This window comes from Lepisma saccharinum, chromosome 3, assembly GCF_977018435.1.
Source record: "Lepisma saccharinum chromosome 3, izLepSacc3.1, whole genome shotgun sequence".
In the NCBI taxonomy this organism is placed as follows: domain Eukaryota; kingdom Metazoa; phylum Arthropoda; class Insecta; order Zygentoma; family Lepismatidae; genus Lepisma; species Lepisma saccharinum.
The window spans coordinates 97,407,707-97,423,954 of record NC_139231.1 but is presented as its reverse complement, the minus strand read 5'-3'; the positions used below and the strand labels follow the sequence as shown (position 1 = coordinate 97,423,954).

The 16,248-nt window shown below is 40.7% G+C and overlaps 1 protein-coding gene across 4 annotated transcripts in view; it reads right to left on the bottom strand.

The window, feature by feature from the left end:
* The window catches only part of side-IV (sidestep IV transmembrane protein), a 562,494-nt gene that overhangs the window by 98,444 nt on the left and 447,802 nt on the right, over positions 1–16,248 (bottom strand). For all 4 annotated transcript variants that reach the window (XM_083119011.1, XM_083119014.1, XM_083119012.1 and 1 more), the window contains one exon: positions 659–769. In XM_083119011.1, coding sequence (XP_082975137.1) covers positions 659–769 — 111 coding nt within the window. The remainder of the gene's footprint in view (positions 1–658; positions 770–16,248) is intronic.

Here is a 16,248-nt window from a genome sequence, read left to right as displayed (position 1 = left end):
CAACGTATGTTAAGATATAATACTCGAAACTGGGCCTACAGATTCAAGTGATATTAAACTACAAAACCCTGGAATATATTAAGCAAATGTGTGTGTCCATTTGCAAGTCCTGAATGATGATACTTTATTTGCAAGTGAAATACGACATTCATTTTAATTTTGGTAAGGTTGCAATGGAAATAGGAGATAGGAGGAATGTTAGTAAGAGAGACTGGCAGAGAAGGAATTACCATAAATATTGATAAAATTTTGAATGTAAACTTTCTCCATTATTCTTTACAACCTTACACCAATGGTTAGGATCGATTTTGTCTATTATAATACTTTCATGTAGTAAGTAGATGAATATTTCACCGTAACAAAAGTGAAAATATATTCTCCAGAAATATGATTCTGAAAATTACATTTCATCATGTAAGATATGTGTACTGTATGATGTTTGCATGCAATATTAACACATTGTCTTTGTCTAGTGCTTCTACCTTTACCTATTCTAACATCACATGTTCACCTGAAGACAAGGGGAGTGTTATAATAAGAAATATAAGAGATAGACAGAAGGTAATGCCCATAACATTGCATGCTAATAAAGAAACACCATCACTAACGTTAAGAGAATCATTACTACAGGATCTGTATAATAAGGACGAAAACTTACCTCCACTAACTTCACATATGAGATTAACATCCGAACCTTCATTATACGCTTGTGTGAGGTTCGTCTTCTCCCTCCTCCTTGTGTCATAGATAACGGGATCGCTGGGGGGAACTGAAAGTAAGAAAAAAATCCATTACAATTCAGATCTCCCATTCACTGTTACAAAAATGTTAATTATTTCCACAAGTAGATAATATTCAGTATTATGTATAACCTAACACCTAACAGTTCCACATCATTGATAGAACAGGAAAAAACTATTCCACTTTCTTGGAGAAAGCTCTTGAATATGACAGCTCAGAAGTGTAATTAGTAGGCTTATACAACTAAGAAAACAAACACTCCGTTTTGTATCATGAACAGGTTCGCAGATCTCGCAAATTAATCAATTGTTCGATTACTTTACTGCAACTGACAGACTGACAGGCAAGTGGAAATAATATATGTCGCTTTGTGTTAGCATTTGGCAACCCTTCGTCAATTTTTTGAAATTTCAGATCTTTACATTTGATATAGAAACGCCACTTATTGATTGTTGTCCTACGGCCAGGCGTGCTGGATGATCGAGTTAATTTATTTTGTGTTCAGCTACTATTTATTACGTGCGTGAATCCAACATGTCTTTACAGCTTTGAAAATCTCCGAGATACTAACAACCGCCACTTACGAACGGACAAAACAGGTACATAAGGATAATTCTTTCTCAGTTTGATGGTTAGTATCGTAAATTTTACAAAGAAAATGTTTCAAGTAAAGGAACATTTGCACACAGTATCTAATTGAAACATATTTTCCAACATGTTTGCAACATGTGAAAAGCCTGAATACTTACGTAACAAAAATATGCTATATATATATATATATATATATATATATATATATATATATATATATATAGGGTGTCTAAAAAGTAATAGCGCAAATTGACACAGGTGAAAGTGCAAGATAATAGAAGCAAGAAAGTCTCAGTAAACATGGGTCTGTAAACGAGCCGCTTTTGAGATAATCGTGAATGTGTGATTACAAGTCGCCACTGCCACTGTGTGCCTCCACCGGGTATCGAACCCGGGACCCCTTGATTACAAGGCGACGATCGGGGAGGCCTCTAATGAAAGTAAGGAGAAGTGCTTCTCATAATCTGAGGTAAATTATCGAGTTTGTAGAGAAATCGTATTTTGAATGTTTGCTCCACAAATATATATCTGATTCCAAATGCAAAGTAGTAAATGGTGAAAATGTATATAAAAATATGACTTTTAAACGCAAAACATGTAGTATAACTCTAAATAAGTAAAGATGAAAAATTTATGTATATCGTTCTTAACATTGTAATTCGCCCATATTTATTTATTTTGTTTGTATGCACAACACAAAAGAAAAGCTATGAAATTATACACATATATATATATACGTATATAAATTACATAAGCCTTGAAGTATGAATTTTTAAACATCCCTGTGGCAAACGGATTACGGAAAACAATTCAAGATTTTTCATCAGGGATTTTATTCTTTTCTTACCTTCGTTAAATGCAATACTTTGGAAAGTCAAAAGAGCCTGCACTCTATGCAACCCAATTAACTTTTCTGCTATGCGGGTTCCTCTATACCACAGGATATTAATTATTATATGGCGTATCAGACACAAACACTAAAGTCAAAGGAATGAATATCCATACGCAGACTAGTAGTGGCACTTCGAACTTTCTCTGGAGAGATCGTGAATCTGTTGCTGAATTTTGTTATCTAAGAACGGAACGGAATTGCCAGGGGTGTGGGATTACACTTTCGACCATAAAGTGGACGTGAAGCAATTGTCCTAATATTTTGTTTCAATGTTTGATCTACTTATTCGTTGCTATAAATCAATGTTATGGATTGAATATCTCAATCTTAACAATTCGATATCGACACTAGTATGTCAAGTATACGCATTACCAGATGATTAGTAGGATATTGTGGATCAGGTTGCTTTACAATTAAAAATGGACGCAAATTGTGCTGTCTTAAATTTTCTTGCTTCGATTTCCCATAGCTTTTTTTTTTCTCTCCCTCTCTGCTCTCAATCTTTGTATCTAGATCATTATCCTTTCTGCATTTCCGCCTTTCTCTTTCTATCTATATCTTTATCTCTTTGTCCATCTCCATCACTCACCATCTGTTTCCTTATTTCTAACTTGTCTACCTTTCTCTCTATTCTCTTTTCTCTGCGTTTATCATTCTCCCTTTCTCTCTCTTCGTGTATTTTCCAACTGTCTTCTCTGTTTGTCCATCTTCCTACGCCCTTCTCCTTCTCTCTCTGTCTTTGTCTTCTCCTCTCCCTCCCTCCCCTTTCCCCCCTGTCCTGTACATCCGACTGTTCCCCAGCGCGTCACGTGGTCGACTATCGATCTTGCCACATAAATTCACGGGTTCTAGTCCCGGATTAGGCACGGGATGTTCTTGGTGCCCCATTATCAATATCATCTAGTCATCACTCATCCTCATCGTCGCGATAGCCAATAGAAAGGCGACGCAAAGCTATACAATACAAACTCTTTCTCTGACTTATTTTTGTATCTCCCTCTCTTTTTTATCCTCTATTCTTTCTAGCTCCTTCCTTCACTTTGTCTTTCTTCCGAAAGAAGTTTCAGATCCTTGACGAAAGAGTTCCTCCACTTCGTGAAAAAACCCTTCGGAATCCTGCCCATTGTAAACAAACGCATCAGCTTGTCATTTATGAAAAGCACAAGAAAATCGATGCAATTTTAATCATCTGAAACGTGTGTTTCTCCCACTGTCGCCGAAAGACGAAGAGGGAGAGGGTGAAATGTCACTGCAAAGAAGGCGGAGGCAAATGTCGCCGTAGTACTGACATTTCTGAAGAGAGCTGAGTCAATGTAAGGAATAAAAAAACTGAACCTAGGCCTAAGGGTGGTGACTTGCGGTTCCCTTAAGTATTGCTGAGGCAATGCACCTAAGAGCATGAATGAAGAGGGAACAGTGTTGCCATCTTTAATTTAATGTAAAATGTAATCAGTGTTTAGATTTGATTTTTTACGATGTAAAGACCATTGAGGGCTACGAAAGATATAGTCAAATATGTTAGAGTATTTTAAAATTATACTGGCTGACACTCCAGACATGTAAGTCTCGTTAGTCTCCAAAATGCTGTTCAGGGTGCACATGAAAAAACAGGTGTCACCTCTTACACTCCACTTCTTACGCTAAGCCGATTCATCAATACAGAATATATGTGAAAGAAACGCTTTTGTAAAACCATAGTCTATCCATGGGGAGAGTTGATCGCCCCAAATCGGACTCAGAGGTTCTTTTACGTCATGGAAGTGTTGCAGATTAGTGGTGTGAATGGTAACTGTTGCCAGAGGATGTCACGAACCAGTAGACTCGCCATTTGCAATTGGTGTTTAGCAAGTGTGAGTGTTGCTAAAATGTGTGTCTTGTGCTTAAGTGGAACTGTTGTAGCTTGTATTCAGTTCGTCATATATTGCTTCTACATATGGTCAGAGTTCGCGTAGAATGAAGCAAACAACTGTGAGGCAAAAACGAGATGATTTAAGTAGGAATAAACTTTTAATGTTTCTTGTGTGTGTGTGTGTGTACACACACACACACACACACCATCACACACACACACACACACCATCACCATCACACACACACAGACACACACACACACACACAAGAAACAATAAAAGTTTATTCCTACTTAAATCATCTCGTTTTTGCCTTACAGTTGGTTGCTTCATTCTGTGTTTTCGTTGTGACCCTTACTTCAGGCACAGTACACTGAATATATTATATATATATATAATTGATATGATATATATGTATGTGTGTGTGTGTGGAAGAGACAACTAATAGGAACGAAGAAGTGTGCTCTGGCTGAACTAAGGGTCACAACGTAAACACATCATCACGTTGATATGGTTGGTTGAACCTAATCTGGACAACATTTAATGAAGAGATTTTATTACCCGAGATGACTTGATGGGAAGTACATTCCCGGCCTCCTTCCCCCCACTCCCCTCGACGAAGGGTCATTTGGAGAACGTGTGTTTTCCTCGAAACACACTCGCGTGCACCGAACTCTGCGGGGGGCCCAAGCGCTCCAAGTCATAAAACCAGCCGAAGCAGCTGCTGGAATCCATGTAACAGGCCATTTGCTTTGCACTTATGGGTACACACGCGACTGCCCCCCAGTTACGCGCGTGCTCATTTCACTTTCTCCGTTATAGATGCGTTTGTCGTCTACATAGAGCGATTTGTATTTTTAGATATCCCGAGCCATATGTCAGGTAGCTTGGCGTCTTTACGAAGCAGGATTTTTATTAAGGGTCGTTGCAAAGGTTAGACTTGGCCTTGAAGGGCGGCTTTGGTGCCGTGTCCAAAAGGGTGTGGAGATTTAATTAGTTTCCCTTGTAGTTGTACTTAAGGGCTGCTTCTGTCTATTGATTAGGTAAACAATCGTTTTGATGAAAATGCTTGGCACTTCTGGTTTTTGGATTTAAAAAAAGCCACGGTGGTCTAGTTGGTAGGGCGTCTGACTGCCATGCAGGAGACCCGGGTCGATTCCCGAGATGGGTGCTCTAAGGTAGGAATTTTTATGGCTTTATCCCTGCTCTGGGGCTCATCCAGCATTAAATTAATGGGTACCTGGTGGCAACCCTCGGGGTTACAGGCTGCCGGAGCGTGGTGCTGATCACACTACCTCCAAAATGGCCTAGATCGAGGACCTGTGGGGCCCTACCACTAACCACATCCCCTAACTATCCTTCATAGCACGGTGGTATATGCACGGGGAACTTTACCTTTTTGGATTTCAAGAAATCCGCTCTTTTTTCAAAACGATAAGAAAATATCAAATTTTCAGACCTAAACCATAAAAATTGAATATGCATGCAATGGACAGAGATATCAAAACCTAAACAGCGGCTCTTATAATGGTAAGCGTAAGATAAGGTTTAAAAACGAAACTGATTTTGAAAGCAGAGACGCACAATTTCTTTGGAAAGTAAACAACCGCTTTAACAAAAGTGAGTGTTTGAAAATCCCATGTTTGGTTTAGAAAAAACGATTTGGTAACACTGATAAATATGATTGTCGATAAAGAAAGAGCGCCAAGTGGCCAAAGATTGATGTAAATAGGAATGAGACACACATTTAGCAACTCATAAAACAAGACTGGTCACTGTTAATTATATTCTCCTCTACTATTTTTATTAAGATAAAATTTGAGAAATAGAAAATGGCCGTGTTATACTTAAACCTAAAATTATAAATACATTCAGTCCAGGCATAATCCATTCCTGTATAATTAAATAATTTGGCGATAATAAATTATTGTTAAATTATTTTATAAACGGTGCTTTTTTGTACCATCAAGTTATCAGCGGCGAGAACATTGTCACGGTATCTAGTGACATGTGAAACTCAGTTCGATATAAATTATTTTTTGTTTATTGATTCATTTTATATTCGAATATAAAAGTGTGAGGTTCTTGATTTTGTGGATAAATTTGTATCCGAGCCAGACGTCGGGAGTTGGGAGACGGGTTTTTCCTGAGTGACAGCCGCCGCTTAGAAAATGACATATTTGCACCAACACGGAGAAAAGGAAAGATTATTATCGTCGAGACCGGGCTTGAGTGGCAACGGGTGGGCAAACCCATTCTTCACGGATGACCAGAAAAATCAGCTGGAGCCCAAGCCTGCAAGGATCGAGGACGCGCTGCCGACCGCGTTTCAAGACAATGGACACAGGTCATTCGCATCTCCTCCGAAACCGAAGCCAAGCCACCTTGAGCGTGCTTTTCAACGGACGAATTTGAATCTCTTATAAGAACAAGAGTACTACCATTCCAGACACAGTTTTGACCCGGATTTCATAGAGAGAGCATCTCCGCGCTACACTCTCGCGTGATTATTGTTCTGTGTCCGTGGACTTCATTTTCTTAAGTACCGTGAGCGAATTGCAGATAGAGAGTTAGCAGTGTGCGCCTTATTTTGGTAAAGTATTATGCGGTGATTTGTTTTTGCCAAGCGTGGACTACGTAATTATGGGCGGCTAAAGGAGATAGAGAATGGAGTCCGTCGACTCCCCTGACGCCTGCAACGATGCAGAAGCCAGCCAGACGACGCCAAAACTAAACACTGCCCAAAGCCCGAAGGACGTTTGCAGATCGACGTTCCAACCAAAGCCCGAAGGACGTTTCCAGATCGACGTTCCAACCGAAGCCCGTTACCAGAGAGAGAGAGAGAGAGAGAAGGACGACTCCAGAACGACGCCCGATCGAAGCCCGTTACATTTCTTTAATATTTAGTGTAAATTGTCAAAGTGTGCTCCATTTCTTGTGTAACCGACCGCCCCGTCGCGGCATTTAATTTGTCAATACTTGACTGATGAGTCCTTTTTATTGTAGAAAGCGTAATTTTGTATTGCAAGGTCGTGCGCATGAAGTAGTATTATTTGTTGCATAGTGGTTTTTGATGTAATTTTTGCTCGCGCCGACGATTGATTTGTGTATTTCCGGCAGCTGGAGCCAATTAAGTTTTTGCATCGCTATGTAATTGTGTAGTTGTTCTCATTGGACGAGAGAGGCTTATGTGTATTACCCCCGTCCGAGAAACTTGTATAATGTCGTGCTTACGACTGGATGCATACGTTCATTCGAACGAAAGATTTAACCACGCTGACCCAATTGTCTTAGTTAACCGTATTCCGAGGGCTGGCACTTAAGTTGATTTAAAAGAGCACAGGAGCTGGCAGACAAATGCCCTAAATTCACATTAAGGTTTAAAACAAAAAAGGAATGATATGTTAATGAGATCCGTGATTTGTATTTATACTTCACATGTAAAAATACCTCAGAGGTGTGATAGAGAGAAAGAGTGAATGAGTGAGCGTTTGAGGAGGATTTGTAAACAGTTGTTGATTGCAATATTTTTTTGTTGTTACAATATATATTCAATTTTTACCGTTCGTCAGTGTTGTTATTTGACGTTTTTCAGGTACCAGATATTATGCTATTAGTGTGTTATGATTGTTCGAATCTACATATCAAAGGTAAACAAAGCAGTGTAACATTTCAAGGTATTTATCCCCGCCTCGCAATAGTATGACAATAAACGACCGTCTCAGTACCGAACTTGAAAACCTGGACCGTGAGAGTCACGACCGGTTTCCCGTACACATAGCGACGTTTTGCCCCGTGCCGGGGTATGATTGACACGTCATTTCGGGGACCGTGAGTGCACTTGTTACAACATGATAAAATGTAGTCCAGAGTCATTTTTAAATCTGACTTTCGGCCTCCATCTTAAAAAATGGTGACTCTTTTGAATATTTAAATTTTAATGAATATATCAAAGATTTGTTAGTACATAAGTTGCACTACAATTTGGCGGTGAAACGTTTTTAAATACAGTGCAAAGGATCAGTTTTTTGACCACGATGGTGAGTTTAGAGATTTTGATGTGAAATTAACAGGAGCTGCGACAAACACAAAACTTGATTTCTGTCTACCATCCTCAAACGTGTTGGCCAATTCAGCCCAAAGGCAATAACAAAGGCATCTTGAAAGTGGTATAACTACAGAGAAAATTATGTTAAATTCGTGGGTGGTTACAATTACAATATAAATTTATTAAATCTCCAAATCCAAATCTCCACTTACCCATTTACGGTGGTAAAAACGCTTGAAAAAAAGTTGAAGATAAAGAGCTTTCGAGAACACTACACTCTTTAGCAATGTAGGAGTAGGGTTACCAATGCAAGCGTATGATTACGCCATCCACTCTCACGCCACTCGCGTAAAATTGAAAAACTCAACGATGGCACCAGGGAGCTGCTTTATGAAAATATGGCTCATGGAGCTGACGGCAAGGATAATAGGCAAATTGTCTATCGATATTTTGATTCCTTTTTATTCTACATCTAGTTGTCCTCTGCTTATTAGCGTTCTTGTTTCAATCCATGATCATCACATTGTGGAAAGAACGACTGTATGAAAATGGTGCTGGAAAATTCGCATATTATAACTTTTGCTGTTGGGTGTACGTACAAACAAAGGTAGTGGGCTAAGAGTAGTTTCTCTCTGAGGTATTGTTTCAGTTGTATATCCTTTAAAATGTATTTGAGATCTGAAGCCCAAGTGTATGATTTGTCATTTCCTCCACCTTCTTCCTTAACTTTTGATGAGAAGCAGTGTTTTACGGACGTAGTGTTTAACAAAATTTTATTCCACATTCGAAAACTGAGGCATATAGGCGGATAAACTGCTTTGTTTGAGGATAAAAGCGAGCATGTGCCTAATTGAGACACAATAAAATAAAAAACGGAAAACCAACTCCGTGGCGCAACAGCTCTTTACTGGCCTGTTTAGCGGAGTGGTTATGCCTAGGGAACGGAACTTTAGGTAAATAAATGTTTTCGATAAGATAGAGACCCTCGTTCTTACCAAAATTCTGATCATAGCCCTTATATCTCAACACAGCAAATTTTATTCTACATAAAAGTACATGTTTTCCAGTTTTCCGTATGTAAATACATATTTTGCAAATTTTCATTTTAAATACATAAAATCGCTCATTGACTTCAGCTACCTCGAAATCCACGAAGGAAAAATGTTTATTCTCCCCACTTCTTTCATAGCTATTGAAAGTGTTAGGTTTGTTTTGTCTTTGAACACGCTCGCTGGCAGACTTCTGGCACCTCGCCTACGATCCGATTGGGTGAAATTATTACCCCCACTGGATCTAACGCACAAGTGCTAATGTCTAAATGTACAGAAATTTTTGGGAAAATCAAGGTGTTCAAATATTGTACCAAATTGTACGTGTTTTGTAAGGTGAAGAAGAGGAAGTTTTGGAAAACGTCAGCGTTAGTGGCATTTCGTGCTTCAAAATGCAAGAATTGTTTCTTGTGACGTGGAGCTATCTTTCGCACAATATAAGATGCTTTTTAGAGATAATTGTCACAGATTTATAATGGAAAATTTGGAAAAAAAACTATGGTGATACACTGCAACTCTTCCAAAAAATAGCTCACTAAGAGGTAAGCATTTAGAAAGTGATTTCAGGTGTTTGAAATGCATGTAATATTGTGTTCTTGTTACCAAATTATTTTTTTTTGTCACATATTTTCTGTTTTTATCACATATTTTCAAGATTTATGACACATAAAAAATAAATATTTCTGAGATTTTTAGCACATAAAGTTCCGTTCCCTAGTTATGACAGTGCTCTATGACGCCAATGGTCCCGGTATATAATCCTAGCTTGGGCACATATGTTCTTTGCGAGTGTCCGTTCATCAATCTCATCAAATCATCATTCATCCTCATCATCCCGATTAGAAAAAAGTGGCAGAAAAGCGAAGTAAAATAAACCAAATACAAGGGTCGTTCAAAGTTGACCGGGATTTTCGTACGTAAAAAATCGATGAATAGCCGGATCATGATGAAACGTGCGGGTGACGTAATGTATTCCTTCGCGAGTAACTAGCGCCCGGCATGACGTATTTCGCGCATGCGCAGCAGTTGCAGCGAACATGGCGGCAAGCAGTGTGTCTGGGGCTGTGGAGCAGCGGTGCGTAATCAAATTTCTCGTGCCGGAGAAAGTGAAACCAGCTGAGATTTTTAGACGATTGCAAGCACTGTATGGTGAACAAACGATGTCACGGACAAGAGTGTACGAATGGTGTGAGCAGTTTCGCGAAGGACGGGAGCTGATGACAAATTAAGCGCATCGACACATTCGCCCGACTGCAGTCACACCAGTGAATATCGCACGTGTTGAGCAAATGATTCTTGAGAACCGGCGAGTAACAGTGCAGGATATTGCGGTCGAGGTGAATATCAGTGTCGGGAGTGTTGAGACAATCATTCACGACCACTTACGCTTCCACAAAATCTGTGCAAGGTGGGTTCCCCGCCAGCTGACATTCGATCAGAAGTGGACACGCAGGACGGTCTGTGAACAGCTTCTGAATCGGTTTCGAGCAGAAGGTGATGAATTGTTGCAATCCATCATCACGTGTGATGAAACATGGTTGCACAATTCAACCCCAGAGACCAAAAGACGCACCATGGAGTGGCATCATAAAGGTTCCCTGCCACCCAAGAAAAGCAAAACGCAGCCGTCCGCTGGAAAGATCATGGCAAGTGTCTTCTGGGACATGAAGGGCGTTATCCATGTGGATTTTCTGGACAAAGGGAGCACGATTAATGCCCAGTATTACTCCACATTGTTGAGTGGTGCTGTACGAAAGTCCATTCGCAAGAAAAGACCTGGGATGTTGTCTGGAAATGTCATTCTTCTCCAAGACAATGCCCGCCCTCACACGGCCAATGTGACAACAACTCTGGCCGACATGCGGTGGGAAGTTCTGCCCCATCCCCCTACAGTCCGGATTTAGCCCCCAGTGATTATCATTTGTTTGCACCCCTTAAAGACCATCTGGGAGGGAAGAAATTCACGACAGACGAAGCACTCCGGAGCGATGTCCTCCAGTGGTTACGACAACAACCAAGTTCTTTCTACGCCAAAGGAATTCGGGAGCTGCCAGAACGATGGCAACGGTGCCTCGGCGCGCACGGAGAATACTTTGAAAAACTGACATAGTTTGGTGTTTCTTCTGCTACCTATTTCCTCTGCAGAAATAAAAGTCACGGTCAACCTTGAACGACCCTTGTAAATCAATCGATCAAGGAAGAAGCAGCTCCCTGAGGACCAAGACTTGCCAAGCGTCTTTTCATTGGTTGACGCTTGGTCAGCGCATTGTGTCCCATCGCCGCTGTTTTCTTGATTTCAAGACCGGAGTGCAATACATTTTCTTCTAGGTATCTCCACAATTGTCCTAACGATGCTGAGTCCACTCCGACATATTTTAGATACCGCAGGGAATCGAACCCGGGGCCGCTCGCACCGAGGGATATAGCGCTAGCCATTACGCCACGCGGGAGGTTAGGGACACAATAAGGAACCCTTTAATAGTAAGGTATAGATGTACATCGTCCACACTGGAATTAGCAGTTGTGAGGTTTTTCCCTCCAAAAATTATTTTTGCCCTCCGACGACCCTGAAACAACCTACGCCCTCAGATAAGGGACGAAACGAGGGCCAAATGAAAGTGGAACGGGGTTTTATCTCCGGGTTCCAAGATAGGCTATTGAGAACTATCAGACTGGGCTCCGGATTAAAATATGCCCGGAGATTTCTGCCCTCCATTTTTTTAACACTCCTCTTTTTTATTATTAAGCCGGTTACCATCTTCTCGAAACGAGATTCGCAGACGCAGGAGGGAGGGGAGGGAGATAAAAGCGAGATAGGGGAAGGGTGGAGATGATGCAACGTGGGTTGAGGCACGCTGCCATCTCTGTGGCCGCAGAGAATAGCCAGTGGTCGGCGGAGGGAGTGGAGAGGTGAGGGGGGAGGGAAGGAGGGGAGATGAAAGGAGCATGAGAACAAGGCCGTTTGTTATTGGCCAATCTGGTTTTGGCTGTGCACCCGTCCGGGAATCGTAAATCTTCGGTGGGGAATCCTCCAGTCTTGTCCGGTACTGGAGAAAATTTTGCGTGGCGGTAACGAAAAGAGGGGGGAAAAGGAATCGGTAGAATAGTTTAAAGCTCCCTCTTACTCCCTCTCCCCTTTTGGGGATGTGTGGGAGATGCGAGAGGGTGTCTTGTTAGGTTCGAACACTGGTACATATGGGTTAACAATAATGTGACAGGATGCTAGAGTACCCTTGCAATCTCCTTTAGCAGTTCACTGTTCAATAACGTTATATACTCTTCATATCAAGGACAGTTGCTTCGAAAAATACGAGGACTGTTGCTTAATTCACGGCAACTATATTTTTTTATTAAGACTAAACGGTGGTACCACAATATGATCGTACTTCTCAGAGAAAGTGGCTCCACAGAAAGTGTGGGGGGGGGGGAAGGAATCGGTAGAATATTTTAAAGCTCCCTCTTACTCCCTCTCCCCTTTTGGAGTTGCGAACTTGCAAACACGTCACTAGATGGGAGTGTGAAGAATGGTTATCGTACAGAGGGAACAGATTGTGCGTAGCTGAGTCAATCGCATGGCGTTAACAGAGTTTTTGTATCAAAACAGCCGTCCTTCGAGGGAGAAATGACAAAGAATGCCACAGGAAGTTGGTGAAAACTATGAGGAATAGTGTCCTACTGTAGTATGGGCTTATCTTGTTCCTGTAAAGCTTGAATGCTTTCTGACTTGCAAACTCATGCGGCACGATGTTATCTTAAAGGATTGTTTGTTGGCTTCCGTATCCTAAATCTATACCTGGTACACATGATCTTCAGTGTTCATACATTCCACGGAATTATAAACTGCCTTCTCCCATATCTGTATTTGTTCTTGTGCCCGTCCAACATTGTCGCAAAAAGAAATAGTATCCCTGACTTTTCTCTCAACCCTCGTATTATTTATGTCACAGGTGACTTTTTTTTTAAGAAGTAACATCATGTTATTTAAAAAAGTTGGGCTTCGTAATTCCAAATGCGTCAAAACCTCCTACTGATGTTATCATAGGCTACTTGTAAATCGATAGACCAAACTTTATATACCTGCCTAACGCCCTTTACCATCAAATAAAGATGTTTGCCAATGAAACAGAAGAACAGTTTTCGCGCTTTAGTGATACGGGAGTGAGCGGCAGTGATTTCTTACGGAAACGTTAGTGCTTTTTTACTGTATAAACAGTAACAGAGAGAATTCCAAAATGATTATCCTGATTTTAAACGACTAAAATGTTTCACCAACATCTGGTTGTTTGTTGTAATCAGCCAGACACACTCTTTAAATATCTGTTCTAGTTCCATGTTACGCCGCTAAGAGCGCTGTGATTGTCTACAATGCATGATAAAGTAATCGAACCTATCGTCCTAATATAGGTTTCCCAAGATATTTTCTGAATATGTTAAGGATGCTCATGCCCGTGTTGGATACGGACAAATTGAGAGAATGCATCAGACATCATCATAAGAGTACAGTTTACGTGTTACCAGAGGGATTGTACCAGGTGTATGGTCGAAAAGTATTTCTATGCACCTGTGTTTTGTTGTGGCCAGTTTAAACTAGGGTAATTATTTTGGGATACCCTGTACACGTTACGCCAATATCTGTAACAATGAGGTAGAGGTGCAGTCACCAGCAATAAAATTACCCTGATTCTGAAATACTCGCTTTGCTTCAAGGCGTTATGTGTGTTGGATAACTCCAATGAGATATATTTTCAATGATAAAGTTGTAAGATCCGCCCCTGGATCGTTTCTTGGTTGATGGGTCTATTGAGCCTCGGCTTCACGCTCAGTAACTCTTCGGGGCTTGAGTCTCCTCGGCTCAAGGTTTGGGTTAATCCGGCTGCTTCAGTTCTCGATGAAAGGTCCGTCGTAATTCTGGGTCAAAGGTTATCTTATAGATCTTGACCAAGAACCTACAAGCAGTCGACAATCCTTCTTCCCACTAGGTTCTGTCGATATCCAGTTAAGGATCCAACTTCCTTTCCTCTTCCCAGCCTCTACCAGAGAACCGAAGATTCTTCCGTGATCACAGAATAAGAAAAGGTGTACCCTGACCAGGGTTACAAACGTTGACTACCAACAGTCTATCGGCCGATCCCGAATTCCGGTATATCTTAAGACAATCACAACCCTCTCAATTATATCTCCTGACCAGGAGCATAGAACAGAGAAAACATAAGCCTTCTGACCAGAAGAGCTAAGTAACTGTCCTAAGGTAATCCCAGAATGAACTAAATCCTAATATTGAAGTGGTTGTAAAAGCAGAAATTCGAGCGTTGAGAGAAAAGACGGTTATACGAGTTCCGTATTTATCAGAGGTTCGAATACAAAAGGCACGGGTCACCGAGCTTCGCTGCTTATTTCTGATTTCTCGGTGCCGTGATGGATTTACAAACTTTTATCTTTACAGAAAATATTACCTCACAATAAAATACAAATCAATAAGGTATCAATGAGACACATAATTAGTTACATGTATGAATTATCACTTTTGCCCTTTTGTGATTAATAACCATACAATGGAATATTAAACGTTATACACAGTATTTAATTTGACTAGGGAGTATGGCTTCTTTCAACTCCCCTCTCACCCCGCAACGGCCACGCGATAAGCCAAAAAACAAAAAAAAATTATACAACTTGAAAAATGTTGAGTAAAATAAAATATACAGGTTTTGTTTTGCGCGGGCATAACTTTCTTTTGCGTCCACGTAGCTAAATTCTGAAAATACTGTCTTGCAGTTAAAGAATCAGGGATTATTATGACATAAATCTAGTTACTGTCCGACAAGGGACACGACAGATATAGAGTGGGAAAGACAGTCTAATCTTTCGTCTATTTCCCTGTGACAACGTTTTCATAAGATCGTGTCTGCTTGGCTCTTGCACAATAGCGATAGCTTTCCTCCATTGTTGTCACCTATAACAACTTCCAGCTCAGCTTGCTGGCAGAAAGAAACAAAGTCTTGAAACTTATATTAACACCAGGATGTATAGTTTATATACGAGGTGTGTTCCACATTACTAGGTAATCAACCATTAATATATAGAAGTATAGATACATAAAATAATATTAAGTTTATATATTCTTGTAACGTGGACACTACTACACGTTACAAAGTTCTGCCACCTTCGTAATATTGGGCAACACACATAACGCCTTGCAGGTAAGCGTGTATTTCAGGATATAGGTGTCCCATTTTTTATTGCTGGTGACTGTACATAGTGGTTGATATCCATGTTAAAACTGTTAGTACAGTCAGGATTAGCCTATCCATGCATAAAGTGAACTTAAAACAAAAAATCAAGTATAACGCTGCTCATGCAAAGGCAGTGTTGAAAGTGAATCCCATGGTGTCATAGTGACTGTTTGGGTTTGTGTATGTAGCTCTTTTCAAAGATAAATGACACACAGTTTACACATTATTTGTCCAATGTATCTGTCCACTGAATCCTGGGCCTACTGCAACGGACCTCTATTTGTGTTCGGTTCAAAGTAAAACCTGTCATTCCAGATTTGCGTCTGATGCAAACCTTTTGTTCTGAATTGTTTTTTGAAAGCTATTGCTCTCAAAGTGAAAGTTCTAATGAGTTATACTGAATAATTTATAAACATGATCGTACGGGCAAGCTAGGTACAATACAGAATGCATGTTTACTTTGTACGCTTGCCCTTGCGTCCGTAGCCAGGACTTCGCATGCACCGCTGTTGCGGGGTACATCGACAGGTCAACCATGACACCATGTAAATTTTCCACTTGTCCGGTCACGGGACCCACTGCCATACTAGATCCCTCCCACTCGTACACGCCCACCCACCAGAGCGACGGTTCACCACGCTCTACATCAAACAGTTTAAACCGCTGTTTCTCAATGTGCTTCATCATCCGTCCAATAACACTTTTCCCCCCGACTAAAACCAAAGCACCGGTGATGGCGGAACAAGTGGATGTAACAAACCACACACGTGGTACGTTTTTGTTTGTACTCTGACGATACCTTTTTTTCATTCGCAAATATAAAGGTTGCCAGTGTTTACACCTC